This window comes from Trachurus trachurus, assembly GCF_905171665.1.
Source record: "Trachurus trachurus genome assembly, chromosome: 9".
NCBI lineage: Eukaryota > Metazoa > Chordata > Actinopteri > Carangiformes > Carangidae > Trachurus > Trachurus trachurus.
This window is the reverse complement of record NC_139895.1, coordinates 7,694,800-7,709,673: the sequence shown is the minus strand read 5'-3', so window position 1 is coordinate 7,709,673 and position 14,874 is coordinate 7,694,800. Positions and strand designations below refer to the sequence as shown.

The 14,874-nt window shown below is 43.1% G+C and overlaps 1 protein-coding gene across 3 annotated transcripts in view; it reads left to right on the top strand.

Moving 5' to 3' along the window:
* The window catches only part of bmp2k (BMP2 inducible kinase), a 56,925-nt gene that overhangs the window by 6,948 nt on the left and 35,103 nt on the right, over positions 1-14,874 (top strand). For all 3 annotated transcript variants that reach the window (XM_083979923.1, XM_083979922.1, XM_083979921.1), the window contains exon 2: positions 12,703-12,821. In XM_083979923.1, coding sequence (XP_083836049.1) covers positions 12,703-12,821 — 119 coding nt within the window. The remainder of the gene's footprint in view (positions 1-12,702; positions 12,822-14,874) is intronic.

Here is a 14,874-nt window from a genome sequence, read left to right as displayed (position 1 = left end):
AGTGATGCAGTTGAAATCAGTACCAGAGTGTTGGATGGAGCGACTGAGCACCATATTACCTCAGTTGGTGTTTTTACAGTGACGTCGACTCTACACAAGATAAGATTTTACAACTCTGGAGAGCCACAGTTGTTTCTTTGATTGGCCAACACAAGGACATGCAGGATGACATAACACTGGTTTATGTCAAAGTTGAACTTTATTGCTAGATAACCCTGTAAATATCCTGATGTGTTGTTGTTTTTAGGTCCTTCCTGCCTTTTCTCACCTCTCTATATAACAAATCTATTGAAAATAACATGCAGTGATCGAACTAATCTCAGTGCATTCAATACAACAGAGGATAGAATGACTTATTTTGTAATGATTTAGAGCAGCAGCCTTTGTGCAAGCATCAAAATGCTCTTCAAGTAAACGCACAGATGCTGTAATTTGATTGAGACAAGTGCAGGAGGTCTGAAACGCTTTTGCTTCCTCTGGATAATGTTTTCTTGAATGACCTATTTGATCGTCCCTCTCTGCCCAGGGCCGGGCGGTGAGAATGCATCCATCTACATTATTAGCATACTGTACTGGTGATGAATAGGCACATTGTGGCCCCTTTGTTGTCTTATTCTAGCACCCGAGAAAGAATGCTGGTACGATGCAGCACTTGGTCCCGTGATGGGTATCGGTGCCTTTGTGCTTGCTCATTGAGGCCTTCTGTATCTGCCTCTCTGCGTTGCCGCTGCCGCTGCCACTGCCACTGCCGCCCCTCCCCTCTTTGTGAAACTGCAAATGAATGATTTTCTAACAATTCATCATCGCCTGATCTGAGGAGGGCGCCGAGCCAAATGTGGGTGTGAACTCGGGTCGTACATGGAGAGAGGCCGGAACAGAGGGACGTTCATATGGAAGTCCACCACAGCAATTTTTTTTCGCCGTGCATTTCATGTTTGACAGACAACGTTTTAAAGTGACACGGGAGCAGAATGAAGTCCTGACGCACTGTTATAATGCACATTCACAGCTTTCTTTTTTTCTTTTTGAATGAATGAAATGCTTGGGCTGCAGTGAGGCCAGCTTGTATAAATGTGCTCGCAGATGGGTGATTGTGGGAAGCTCAAGGTTTTCATAACTCCTCATCTTTAGTTGGACTTGAGTCAAGGGTTTGTCTGAGAATGAGGATCCAGCGTTTTTGTTTTCCCATGGACAGAAAGTATGTTTCCTTTTCTTTTCTGCCTGTGGCATCAACTCAGTCAGTCAGCAAACAGCCTGGAAATGTGTCATTTTGATGTCGAAATACTCAAAATAACAAAGGAGATGGATATTATTTATGTTAAATAATCAGTTACAAATGCAATACATTTCCTGTCCTGCCTCCAAGACGAGGTCGGTTTTACCGGAGAGACTGCGTGCAGGTTAGAAACTGACGGTAGGCCTGTGTCAGCAGTACACTTGACTGCATGTCAGTGACTCGTGCATGACTACACTTGATTGCAGGACGACTGAGAAGTGATGAGCGATCGCCTCACTCTTAATGACTGAGGCTGTGTGAACGCACATAAACAAGTCAGTGCCAACATGTCCCTGCGGTCTCCTATAGAAAAAAACAACAACCAAAAAAAAAACGCTGCTCTAACTGAGCAGGAGTGTGTCGGGTTTTTTTTTTGCTCTGATAATCAAATAAAACAACTTGCCTCATGGCTGTCTGTCTGTCTCTGAGGTTTAGGTTTAGATGGCTGGGATTTGAGACGTCGCTTTGAAGTTGATTGTGGGCTTTCTGGGTGGCATACAGAATCATAACAAATGTTACGTAATGCTTTCAACTTTTACGGGCTGGCCTTGTGGGACTCAATAGTTTGATCAAGTCACTCGCATAGTTGTTTTTACATTTGTGCAATATCCTGGTGATCTAGTCTGATCTTTTAATGGTCGGCGTTGCCCATGATTCAGACCAGGTGTGGCAGCTACACCTGGTCTTTGAAAGATGAGGACCGCGTAAAGCTACACTGAGTCACATGAAGCAGAAAACAGCTTATCTACACCCTAAAGTCGTACTGCTGCTTTTATGTGTCACTTAGGGTGAGTCATTTATAGTTCTTAAACCATGGTTTTAGCAAGAGGTATGGTTAAAAACCCCCATTAACTGATGATAACTGTTGAGTCTCCACAAACTCTAAACGTTTCTTATAGGTCAGTTTGGTCAGTGTTCGTGGTGCAAACTTGCAAAGTCAGGTAAGTTGTGCAACATACAGGCTTTGTGCAACTAGCACAGGGAAACAGTGGTTTGTGCCGGCTAATGAGGGTGAAGTGAAGTACTTGTTTTGGTCTCACGTAAACAAGGTCGTGCTCCTCGACCCCGACCAGTAACCACACACTCACTGAAGACCCATTGTTGAGTCTGGACCAACCACAGTGGTCAGATGTGGAGCTGCGCTATTAGACACCAGAGCATCATCGTTGTACTCTTGCTGCAAAAATATAGTCAAAATGCACACACAGAGATGATTGCACATGCTCTGTTTATTTCAAGTCAGTGTTTTTTCCAAAGTCGTACTTGCAACAACGACCTTTCCTCCAGTCTGTGGTGTTTTCTTTGTTGCAAATTGCCTTTCTGAGATGAAACACAGTGAGGACACAGATAATATTCCTAAATGCTACTTTTTCGGTTGTTTTTGTTAAATAGCCATTTCATCTTGGAAGGAGATTTCAAAGTCAAAGCAAAGGATGAAGAGAAGGCAACGTTTCCCCCCGCCTCCTCCTTTGTGTATTTGTCATGGTGGTGTTGAACTTGGACTTCTCTGTTTCACAGCTGCCCCTCATTTTCACCCTTGTGTATCCTTTTCCTCCTGCAGCACCTCTGTCTCATTCCCAGTTTCATCTTAAAGCCTTTTTAAGCTCAGCCACTTGTGTCTGTCACTTCAGTTGTAAACCCTGTTGAGGTAAGACGTATGAGAGCCGACTGCCAGAACCTTCCAGCAGCACTAAGCCCGGCCTGAAAAAAAACAAAAAAACCCAACATCCTATACAGTCATCGCTGCACCTCCTCATGTTACCTTCTATGGACTTGCTTCTTAGAAAGACTTCTTCACACACTTGCATCTGTCTTTTAAAGTGCTTTGCATCCTTCACCTGAGTGTGGGTAGAGAGGAGATTAATTGCATCGAAGGCTCATGCGCTTAACACGCAGGCCAGAGGGCAAGAATGAATACCGAAGAAGAGGAGGAGGACGGAGTTGTAGTCCAGTCCAGACCAGGCCAGGTTGATGTTTTCGTGAGGCATACCACAAAGTGTCTGCAGTGGTGTTGCACTTCTCACTCGCCAGGCAGGAGTTACTGTGTGTCATATGGGAGATAGGGCAGTTAGATTTGTGGTAGTTAAAATAAAGCTGACAGGGCATTAGTCAGAGTTCTTCTTTCAGCTGGTGTCTGCTTCCAGACCAGTTTTCCTTCACCGCTGCTGCTGCTGCTGCTGCTACTTCACTGTTTGATTTTTCTTGTGACTCTTAGTGTGCTTTTAAAGGTCCAGTGTGTTATAATTGGCATGGTTTATTAGGAAACTGAATATACTACCCTTGAATATATTTGTCTAAGTGAATAATCACTATAAAATAAAGATATGTTTGGTTTTCGTAGCCTTATAATTATTCTTTTATATAGCAAAGGTCTTGCTTTAGAGAGTGTCGCCATCTCACACCGCCATGTCTGTACGGCAGCCCGAATGGAAAATCCAGCCAGCCAGAGAGCGCGTTCATGAATAAACCAACAAAGAAGAAGGCGGAAGGAAATAAGAAGGAGTAGGAAACAGCAGACATATCATGAAATGGTTTAGATCTTCACCTCATGATCGCTCCATGCTCCTGAAATACTCACAGTCGTCCCAGTCGTGGTAAACAAGTTTTTTGTTGAGCCTACAAACTAGAATCTGAACGCTGGATATCACGGTTTTCCCTCCATTTTACACACTGGACCTTTACAAGACAGGATTGTTAGTTGATTAAGTTTGACTGATTGGACTTATATCGACTTGAATGCAGCAAGACCTAAGAATGATTGAGTTTATCTGTTATATCTTTTGACCCAGTGCCAGATAGTTTTGACAACTGCTGGTTAATGGACCGAGGCAATATCCAAAACGTAACATCTTGACACAGTCCAATACAATGTTATTGCTAGTTGGGGAAATATCACGATATACAATATGATAAGATCCAATATTATCAAAGATCTGCCTTAGCTTCCTCTTGCCATGTCTTCTACAGTGAAAGGATATCTCAAAACCCAATGGCAGGATGTCCATGGGGTTTGCTTTTTTTTTTGTCCTTGAGGCCCGGAGGATGTGACCCCTTTGACCTTTTTTGTGGTTGTCACACATATACAATCTCAGGCTGCGTTTCCGACCACGTCACTGGCATGTGTCAGTAACAGCACAGGGTAGTTGTTGTGAAATGTCTGGTTCTAATTTCTTCTATTAAGAGTTTCATAGATCTTCAACCATGTTTAAAATTTGAGAAGTTTTGATTTATAGTCTCCGTCATGGCGCCGCGAGGGTGGCAGCCTGTGCAGCAGCTCCTGCTCAATACTTGAGCTTTTCTTCTTCTTTTAGCTTTTGTGTACTGTCTTTTTCTTGTAAATTTCCCCACTGTGGGACAAATAAAGGAATCTTAATAGTCCTAGAGATAAAGCAAAGTTTTGGTGTTGGCGAGCAAACTCAGCTCTAGATGTACAGACATTTGGCCACGTTGCTGCATCATGTTGCATCATCCTGAAGGCAAGTTGCAAAGGAACTATATGAAATTTGGAAGAGCTACACATGGAGTAATCCCTTTTCCCCCCTCTCCCCCGTGACCACCGTGCTGCAGCCAAACGGCTTTACATATTTTTGGACAGCACTTCATCACAGGGACGTAATACGGTTGTTCACGCAGTGCTGTCATGCTCAAACTCAGCACTGGTACTAAACAGACGTTTATAAGCCACTTATAAGGCGGCTGACAGTGACCCCTCCGTTGTGAGCAGGAGCTGTGTGATGATGAATACAGAGCGGATATACCTGTAGCTGGGATGAAGAGAACACGAGATTCTACTTAAAAACCTCCGATAAGACGATGTTTGAAGAGGAAGTGTTCCTGAAAGGTGATTTGAGCAGAGCTGCTATAATAATTCATGAACCCCCCTCTATGTGGGGTTCTCCTCTGAATAATTTTTATTCCTTAAAACAATCTGTCTCTTTCAATGAAGACATGGACAGGAAGAATCTCAGGGGAACAATTTTCAAGAGGTGTAAATCTTAAACCCATATGTCAGGTAGGTTCTACACTCTGCATTTTAAGTGGAACGTAGTACGTGTCCTCAAATAGTCTGAAGCACTGAGACAGGATCAGCGTGCCGCTTGCGACCAAGTCACACTTCCAGATGTTGGAGCAGTTGGAGCCAGATTGAGGTTATCAGCTGTTTTCCCACTCTGATGGCACTGCTCATTCATTTTAGTGCGGTATGCTCGCAGCATGCATCCCACCACCTCCTCTGTGCTGTGGCAGAGTGTCACCTTCACCTGTGAACGTTTAAAAATATCTGACCTGAAACAACCTTGATGATCTGTTTGTTATGGCCTGTTATACTAGAAGAGGAAACTTGGTAGACAAAGTTTTAGTAGAATTTTTGTTAATTAACACCTCTTCCTCATCTCTTACTGGTATTTTCTTATGTTTAATAGCCAGAAGAAGAGATGTGGCTTTCTTTATCTGTCAAAAAAAAAGCTAAGGTAGGTTTTTGCCCATGAAAGGTCCAGAAAAACTGACAAGTCAGTGTGGTGCTCTGTCAGGGAAAAGCTCACAGAGTGCAGAATCTCTCAACTACTTGCTAAAAGCAAGTGCACGTCTATTTTTAGGCCGGCAACCTATGCCACTGATGCTTTTCTGAGTGTAGCTGTAGTTGAAGACTCCAGTGAAACCGATTAAGCAGCATTTCTAAGAGTTCACGAGCCCAAAGTGGGTTACAAGGCCTCGGTGTTTGCCAACTGTTGTCTGACGGTGCCTGAAGAAGGTGAGAAATCTCAGGTTGGATTGTCCACAATTGGGCTGTAGATAAAAAGAAGACATGTTAACCTTCATATTGATTTATGCAATGAAGCTGACATAATATAGATTGAAACACATGCTTGTTGCTTGTGTTAATTTGTTCGATGTGACTTCAGTTTCACACTTACCAAATGGCACGTTTGGCCATGACATTAATCAGCCAGAGAACAAAAGCCCTACCCGCATTAGACTGTTTAATACCAAATCTCCAAGGATTTGCTAAAGCGCTGGGGATCAAAAAGTCATTATTGGTAATTAGCAGCAGCAGCTGGCACAGCATGGCAAACTGGCAGAGACCTTGAAGCCTGTGGATGGAAATCCATTTCCTAGTTTTACTGTGGAAAAATGGCACCTGTTAGTCCACCAGAGGAATGTGCTTCCAGATCAGCAACTGAAAGTCATGCAGCCTTCAGTTAAGGCAGCTACATTTGAAAAATATTTCTCTTTTATTTAAGAAGAACCATCTGTAAAAACTTTATTTTGGAATAGGTTTGGTGTCAGCTTCTGTTTTGTTGATCTCCTCATCTTGAAAAAGTTTATTTTTCTTCTTTCATTCGCCCCCAAAATTAAAGTAGGTCGGCCTGTTTTCGCTTCAACCTCTTTCATACCACAACTGGTGTTTTACTTAAAGATGGAGAACAAAATCTTTGATATGTTGATTATGCACTTATCACATCATTATGAGCAATAGTCAAACTGGATCAGAAATGTGAATTGCCCCAGATCCTCAATAAAGAGTTTGATTCTTCCAAGGGAAGGTTTGCAGAGTAGACGGCTCAGAAAACATAACTCTCTGAGTTTTGATTTTAAAGTTTTCTTTGGGGCATTTTCCCTTTAATTCATTAATTCAGCCAACTACTTACACTATTTTGAACTTTCCTGCAAGCCAAAAGAAAGGTGAGACGGCCTTTTGCACTTTTTTGTAAAACAGAGTAACCACATGTAACTTTAGTGAGAGGTACTTACACTTATTTTCAAGCGTAACAACTGTGAAGACTTATAGGGGAAGTGTTGTGGGTTGAGGTTAGGGGATGGGGGCCTCCAGGAGGAAATACCTCAGGCTGCTACAAATGTTCTCAAAAAGAATTGGCATTTTCCCCTCTTAAAAGCTGAAGCAGGCGCTTGCAATGGAGCTGCCATCCCAGTTTGGAGCTTTTTTAACAAGCAGAGACATCGCACTCGCTCAAGTTATAAAGCTGTGTGCGTGCGTGAAAAAGAGTGAGAGCGAGATGAAGAGGAAAAGACGGTCGGTCAAAGTTGTGGTGTGTTATCACAGATGACATCATGCTTCAGAGGAAGAACATCTGTGCCTCTTGCTCGAACAGAAACTATAAATGCACCGTCTCTGTTTGCTGCATGTTACTTAATCCTCTAATCCTCCCTCATCGTAACACTCCTCTGCCACTTCTGAAGTTTGATTTTTTTTTTTCTTGCCTATATCACAAGGCAACGCTGAGTATCTGTTTCTGTTGAGATCCTCTTTCAGGCCTCTTCCACAGGCTGTCATGTGGGCTGCCTGTGACTGTCCTAGTTAGTCAGGCTTTGTAGTGATGTCAGGGTCCCCAGTGCTGGATGCAGAGTTAGGGAAAATTCTCCAGTAATTACAGCCCTCGCTCAGCCAGTACCAGGCTTTTAATGTCCGTAACCCCCACCCCCACCCACCCACCCTCCTTTTCTTTCTTGGCCCGGTGGATTCGGGGTTTTCCTCCCAACTGTCGCTGACAACTGACCATATCGTCGTCACTGCAGTGAAGCGCCTCCATCCCCTCTCCACACTGCAGCCAGCTAACGGTAACGGAGCAGGAGGGGCAGCAGCACAATAACAGAGAGATGTGACTAATGGATACTGAGTACCAGCGTTAGACATGCCCATCAGCAGTGCTCCAGTACACTGAATGGATTCAGTTACAGATAATAAAACTCAAGGATTGACATTCAGCTGTGTTCTAACGTTCACTTTTCCTTCATATATTCCGTATTTGCTGTTTAGCTGAAGGCCTCCAAAATGTTTCCTGCCTGACTTGATGCTCTAAATAGAAAATTAAGAAATGTTACAGGAAACTGAGTTTAAAAAATCCATTTGCAATTTGCAACCACATCCAAAAGGATATCGGAGAACATTTTTACCAAATCGTATCAATAATTCATTCTCAAAAAGCTTTCAACATTAAAGATAATCAATTGTTATGAAAGTTAAGAGTTTTTGCCTACCTAAGACTGTTATTTGCATTCCCCACCCACAACACATGTGGTCACACGCCAATATTTGCATGTGTGTAGCCACTGTCAGTCAGTTGAAGACGGCTTTGTTATTGTCATCAGTTGAGGCCAGTCCCCCTGTACAGTGAGGGACATTTTCTGTAGCTTTAGGAGTCCTTGATTTGTCCAGGAAGTTGCTACGCTGCGCACAAAGACCCTCTAAAACAAATCATTCCATCCACAGCCACTCAGGAGAATAATACACTCAATAGCGTACCACTTCCGTGGCTGGCATAGTCACGGGAGGCAACAAAAGGCTCAGTGTGGTGATGTAGTGAGAACCCGATCCTGAAGCATATGGCCCCAGTCGGCCCCAGATCAGCCCAGCAGGCAGACAAGAAGCATTCGGTAGGATGTCCTGGGCTGAGGCCTCTATCTTCTCTCAGCTTTCCAAAAGCCTCCCTCTCTCTGGAGACACGACACCAGCCTCCAGGATCGGTGGATTGGTCACTTTCTAAAGACGGATGGATAAAGGCCATTGTTGGGGAATCACAGGACGGGTTACCTCATCCACTTCAAGTGATCCCAAAACACAGATTGACTCAGCTGTGAGCTGTCTCAGAGAGTTTTTTGCAGCGAGATGTTGTTTACCAAGATGCATCTAAAACCAGAGATGTAGCAGATTAGTTGTTCCGCTCAACGCATCTCGTGGACGGGAATAATCTTGTAAATCGGCACACCTTGTCATTCGGGCACTCCCAAGTGAGCATGACTTCACTCTGGTACAAATAAGTCTTGTAGTGTGCACTTGGTTGAAGGCAACACAGTGGGAACAGAGCGGTTGTTCAATGTAAACTCTGTCTCCACAGTTTGTTTAGTTTTTTTGTTTGTCAGTGAAGGTTAGCTGCTCTTTTGTCTCTTGTCCATGCATGCTTTAACAGCCGGCTCTATCCAGCCTCTTGGCCCTGTGCCCGACCAAATGGATTTTGCCTTGTGAAATCTGTCATCCGGTTTGAGCAACCCCCACATCTTCTTTGCCTACATTGTTGCTGCAAGTTGGATCTTTGCTACGTCTGCATCTTACATCTTTTGTGTCAAAGCAGCACATAAATGCTTGAGATTCAGACAAGGATGACTCACTTGTTTTCCCGCTTATACACCAGGGTCATGAAGCAGTATCTGCATCACATACGACTGGGTTTCAGCTCAGAAGTGACTGCACTCTGCTGCCTTTAAAGGTCCAGTGTGTAAAATGGGGGGAAAACCGTGATATCTAGCATTCACATGCCAGATTGCAGCATTTGCTTGCTCGCTCTCACTCACCCCAAAAAAATACTTGTTTACCACAACTGGGACAACTGGGAGTATTTCAGGAGCATGGAGCGATGAGGTGAAGATCTAAACCATTTTACGATGCCTGCTGTTTCCTCCTTCTTCTACTTTGGCTTATTTATGAACACGAAACACGTTCTCTTGGCTGGCTGGATTTTCCGTTCGGGCTGCCGTACAAACATGGCGGCGCAAGATGGCGACTCTCTAAAGCAAGACCCTTGTTACCTAGATATAAACGAATAAGGCTAAGAAAACCAAACAAATTTTATTGTATAGCGATTATACACACATTCGTGGGTAGTATATTCAGATTTCTCCAATAAACCTTGCCAATAATTTCACACTGGACCTTTAAAAAGCAGCTCTTTCACAAGACTATGTCATATGATTCAGTTTTCTGCCTGTAGTACACTCTCATCCTTGAGTCTCTGGATGGCTCTGCACTCACTGCCTTGTTACAGGAAATCAATTTAAGCCCGGCCCAGCAGTTTGGAGTGACCATCAAGCTGACCTTAGCACACAGTGCAGACCAAGGCGAATCAATGAACAGCCGCCAGCAGGTGTAAACAGCTCTGGCTCATGTACTCAGTCTTGGCAGAATTTCTATCTCTGGTTCATCTTTCTGTTTTTTGGAAATTGCGGTAGGTCTGGGGATGTAGATGCCCCTGAACTCCATCCATGCATCCACAAAACTTTGTCTTTTCATTCTCTTATACGCAAATTAATTTTCCCACCTGAAGCACAGACATTTCAAGTTATTATCAAGTCGGTTCCCAAATACAAGTCTGGGCCTGTGATTCTTACCATTCTCAGCAGCAGCAGCAGCTGCACCATAGTGTTTGATAAGCAGCTTGTTTTGTTGTTCAATCAGCAGTATCTTTTCAACCTCACCTCCGTTGACAGCCGTGGCCAGAGGCGTGGTGTTTCCAGGTCATCCATCTGTCACGTATCTCAGTGAGGCCTTGAGGGGAATCTCTTCAAATTCCTCACAAACACTGGACTTGGACTTGAAGATGAACTGATTTGAGGGTTTGAAAGTCTTTAGTTTAGTTTTTATCATCGAATGTATTATTTGTATGTTGATAACCCAAAATTTTGTATTATTTTCTTTTAGGGTGACTTTCAACATCAGTCCAGGGACAACAGATGCAAAATAGCCTTTGGCTAATTCTGGCATGTTTACATTTGTTTAAATGTTTTTATTAATGTGCAATGTCCCTGATCCTTAAACCTTTAAATAAATAAATAAATAAATAAGTCAAATAGTCCAAGGTCACTGTGATCTCGTCGTGTCCATCCCACGCTTTGTGAATATATCAGGGAACGCCTGCAGGGAATCTCATCACATCTGGCACCATCATCTACGGTACTTGGATCATCTCATTGGAATTTGGTGCTCAAAGGTGAAAGGTCACCCTTACCTCATAACGTACGCTGGTTATGATAGAAACTTCCCTCAACGGTCTCAATGCGATAAAAAATGTTGACTTTTATATCCAAAGTCTTTTGCTTTCACTCATCATTGGTTCAGACAGATGTAGACTTAATGCAACTTGACTGGTTCATGGAGGCATAAAACTGCCGGGCATTAATTCAAGTTCTGATTTGCTTCTAGTTTTTATTCTTTGTCCATATGCAGCCAAGTTTGACATTTTGACTGTCAGCGGTGGAAGTGCTTCTCTTAAGTTCCCAGTCACTTTTGATGCCACTGAACCGAAGATGTTTTTTAAATGAGAAGTATTGGATGAGAAGGACTGGACTGTGGTGGTTTCTCTTTTATACTATCAAAAGCTCTTCCTTTTTTGTGATGTTAAGTCGTCTTAAGTCTCATTAGCCGCCCTTTCATTCCTCTGTTCTGCTGAGTGGCATCAGTCGCCTCATCTAATCTGATAATGTGTAGGCCTACTACAGTTACTCTCACTGTTGTGACAACACAAACGCAAACACTAAGCTCCAGTTTGTTTATGCTTACCTGAATTTACCAGTTTTTATTTTCATGTCTGTTGCTGTCGGTTTACTGTCCCCATGGAAACACAGGTTTAACCTGTACAGATTATTTGTACTTACTGTATTTGTCCCCACATTTGTTCAAACGTAGCTTTCGGGGACTCTTCAATGACGGCTGTTGTGCCACACTGGTCACTTTCACCTCCTCCCTCCCTTTATTTCTCCTCCGTCCCAATCCAGAATCCACGCTGTTTTTTTTTTTTTTTTTAGCTGACCTAAGGTAACTTGGACGGGAACAAGCGTGCCATTGTAGATCTCTTCTTTCTCCTTTTCTCTGGTCGGTGGACTTTGATGCCCACCACTCAGTGACTCAGTGAACCCCCTCTAATGAGACGCACTGTCCTTTCACCCAGAGACACACACACACAGCGACAACAGCTCCTGGCACCCAGATAAACACCTTGGCCTCTGTCAACACAACTCTAATCCTACAGTGCATTCAGAAAGTCTTCACACCCCTTTGTGATTTTTATTATTTTTGCAGTCTTATAAACAATAAATATTATTTTCTCTCAACAGAACAGAATTCAGACACTTGAAATGAGCAAAGCTGCAACAAAACGTGGAAAAAAAAGGGGCTCTGCAGACTTTCTGAACACACTGTGCACCAGAAAATCCCATATAACAGCAAAAATGCACTCAGTCAGGGCGATTCCACCTTCAATAACTCATTCTTGTAAAACATTTCTGCATTTTATAAAGCAAGTAGCTTAATAAACTCCAGGATTAGAGCAGCTCGAGGCTTAAAAAGGTTCGACTTCTTGCCCATGAAAGGAGACGGTAGTTAGTTGCTGTTAAAATATCAGCTCTTAGAGACGCTTAATAAATCGTTGATTACTTCTTATCTGCACATTTTTCTACTTTGACTATTTTATAAAGACGTTCATATGGCTGAAACCCCCTGAGCAGCATGAACTGACCATGAAACAGAAATGACCATGTGCATAAAGTTTGGATCTCACATGGCTCACAGTTTCTGAAATGAAATTATTTGAACAAAGGTTTACTTTTCAAAAAGATGAAGCTTGAATGATTTCCATGTATGAAATATGCAGTGCTGAAGTTACGCTAACGTATCGTACCATGTTTTTATTTTTTTCCAGGAGGCTTCTCGGTGGTTTTTCTGGCTCGTACGCACAGCGGCGTCCGCTGCGCTCTGAAGAGGATGTACGTCAACAACGTCCCGGACCTGAACGTCTACAAGAGAGAGATCACTATCATGGTGAGTTTTACCATCACAGTATATGCTGAAAGTTAGTGATGGTATCTCTAAGCCGAGGTCTTCCTGTTTATCTTGATTGAAGAGCTTTACTTTGAATATATTCAATGCACATTTTTGTGTTTTTTTTAACCACCATCAAACTAATTCCTGGCTTTAGCTGCTTTTTTGTTTCCTCTCTCTCCATTCATCTCCTCACAGGAAAACAAATTCCTAATTTGAACTTTAAGACACTGCGCTTCTTTTCTGAAAATTACACCAGGGTGTTCTCAGTTTTCAGGCATTTAATTTAAGCGCATAACTCCACAAGCACCTCGCGAGGACACACGTGCGCTCTAATAAAGCAAAGGTGCATATAAATGTCCTCATTCCATCTGCCTAACCCATCCTGTTTTCCAGCATTCCCAATCTGGCAAGAGCAAAAAAAAAACAACTCTTTTTGGCCGCGTGTGTGCTGGGTGACGTTGCATTAATGCACCTGGCCCTCTGACAAGTACATTTGATCTCTTGCACAGCGCTGGCACCGGTGCGATTATTACAGCCGATCATTGTCGTTCCAAGTTATATATCCTCGTTTATTCCGTAACCTGCCCAGACGTACGTAACGTAGGACGGCAGATGTCTCGTCTTGAACGTTTGACCTGGTTGTGTCAGTGAACAGCTCACTCTGAGCTGTTTGGCCACAATGTGTATCTGTGTATTTGTGTGTGTGTGTTGACTGGCTCATCAGCTGGAACAATGTGTAATACTCACCCACACACACACACAGCTGACCTTAAACATCGACAGCTCTGGCCTTTTGGGACGTTGCCTTAGGTGTGTCGCCCTCCCACAGCAACACACTCCTCTGGTCTGCTGCTTGGCCGCAAAACACTTTAATCCAGTGAATCAATCAAGTTAAGGGCCTCGATATACTTGCTGTAAAGTACGCGTACGCGAGCTGCCGCGCGTATCCTGCGTCCGTTTGATGCGTATCCTGCGACCGAACGCACATATCGACGCGAGGTGACGCGACGCAGGATACGCGCGGCAGCTCGCGTACGCGTAGTTTACAGCAAGTATATCACGGGCTTTAGAAAGATTAGTGGAGTTAAGAGATCAGCATGGAGTAAGAACATGAAAGAATACAAAACACATTCTTGCCACACAGTAGCTCCGCTGTAAAGCCCAGGCTGGACCCGGTTCAGCTGGGTGGTGTTGAAATGTTTGAGACGTTTTTTTTTTTTTTTTTTTTCCCTGCTCTGGTCATTTGATTGTGGTTTCCACAGATTTACACTGCTCTCTTTTATTTTCCTGCTGAGCTGCAACTTTAGTAGGCAGCGTTATTGGCTCATCATGAGTACAGTAACTTATCTAACATGATTAACTCTTTTAATGCAGTTTGTTTGTATTTGTTTGGTGGCTTTAATACTTAAAAAGACATCAAGAATCAGCAGAGCGGTAATCGAGTCTGCTGGTTTTGTTAATGCAACATTTTAAATTTTGCAATGAGGAGAAACAAATAAAGCAGAAACACCACAAGGACAAATCCAAACAGGAACAGCCGATGCATATTAGGGCTGTCAATCTTCCCCCTAAATCAGATTGGAATCGAATGCGTCTTATGTTAAATATTCAAATTATATTTCTATATATTCTTTTAGCTCATTATATAAGCCTACCTATACCATCTTATTATTACATCAGACAGAGTTGTTTTCGAGGTAAATGCAGAGACTGCTAGCTGAAAAACTGTTCCCGACGGGAACGTACATCAGCGGTTTTGCATGAATTTACCTCTAAATCAACTATGTCTGGTAACATTGTGTTATTATCTCATAGCGTGGTGAATGTGCAGGTCACAACTTGTCCACCAGAGCGTTTTGGAGTTGTTGGATTGTGTATTTGATGAGTTTGATGAGGGAAACCAAGAAATCCCATGAGCCTCCGTAGCGTAGCTCTGAGCAGCTTGCGGCTCTGCTCCGCCGTTCTAAAAATATCTTGCACCGACAATTAAAGGTAACGAACCTACTGCTATGACTATAGGGATTATGGCAATGGGCCAATTTGCCAGAAT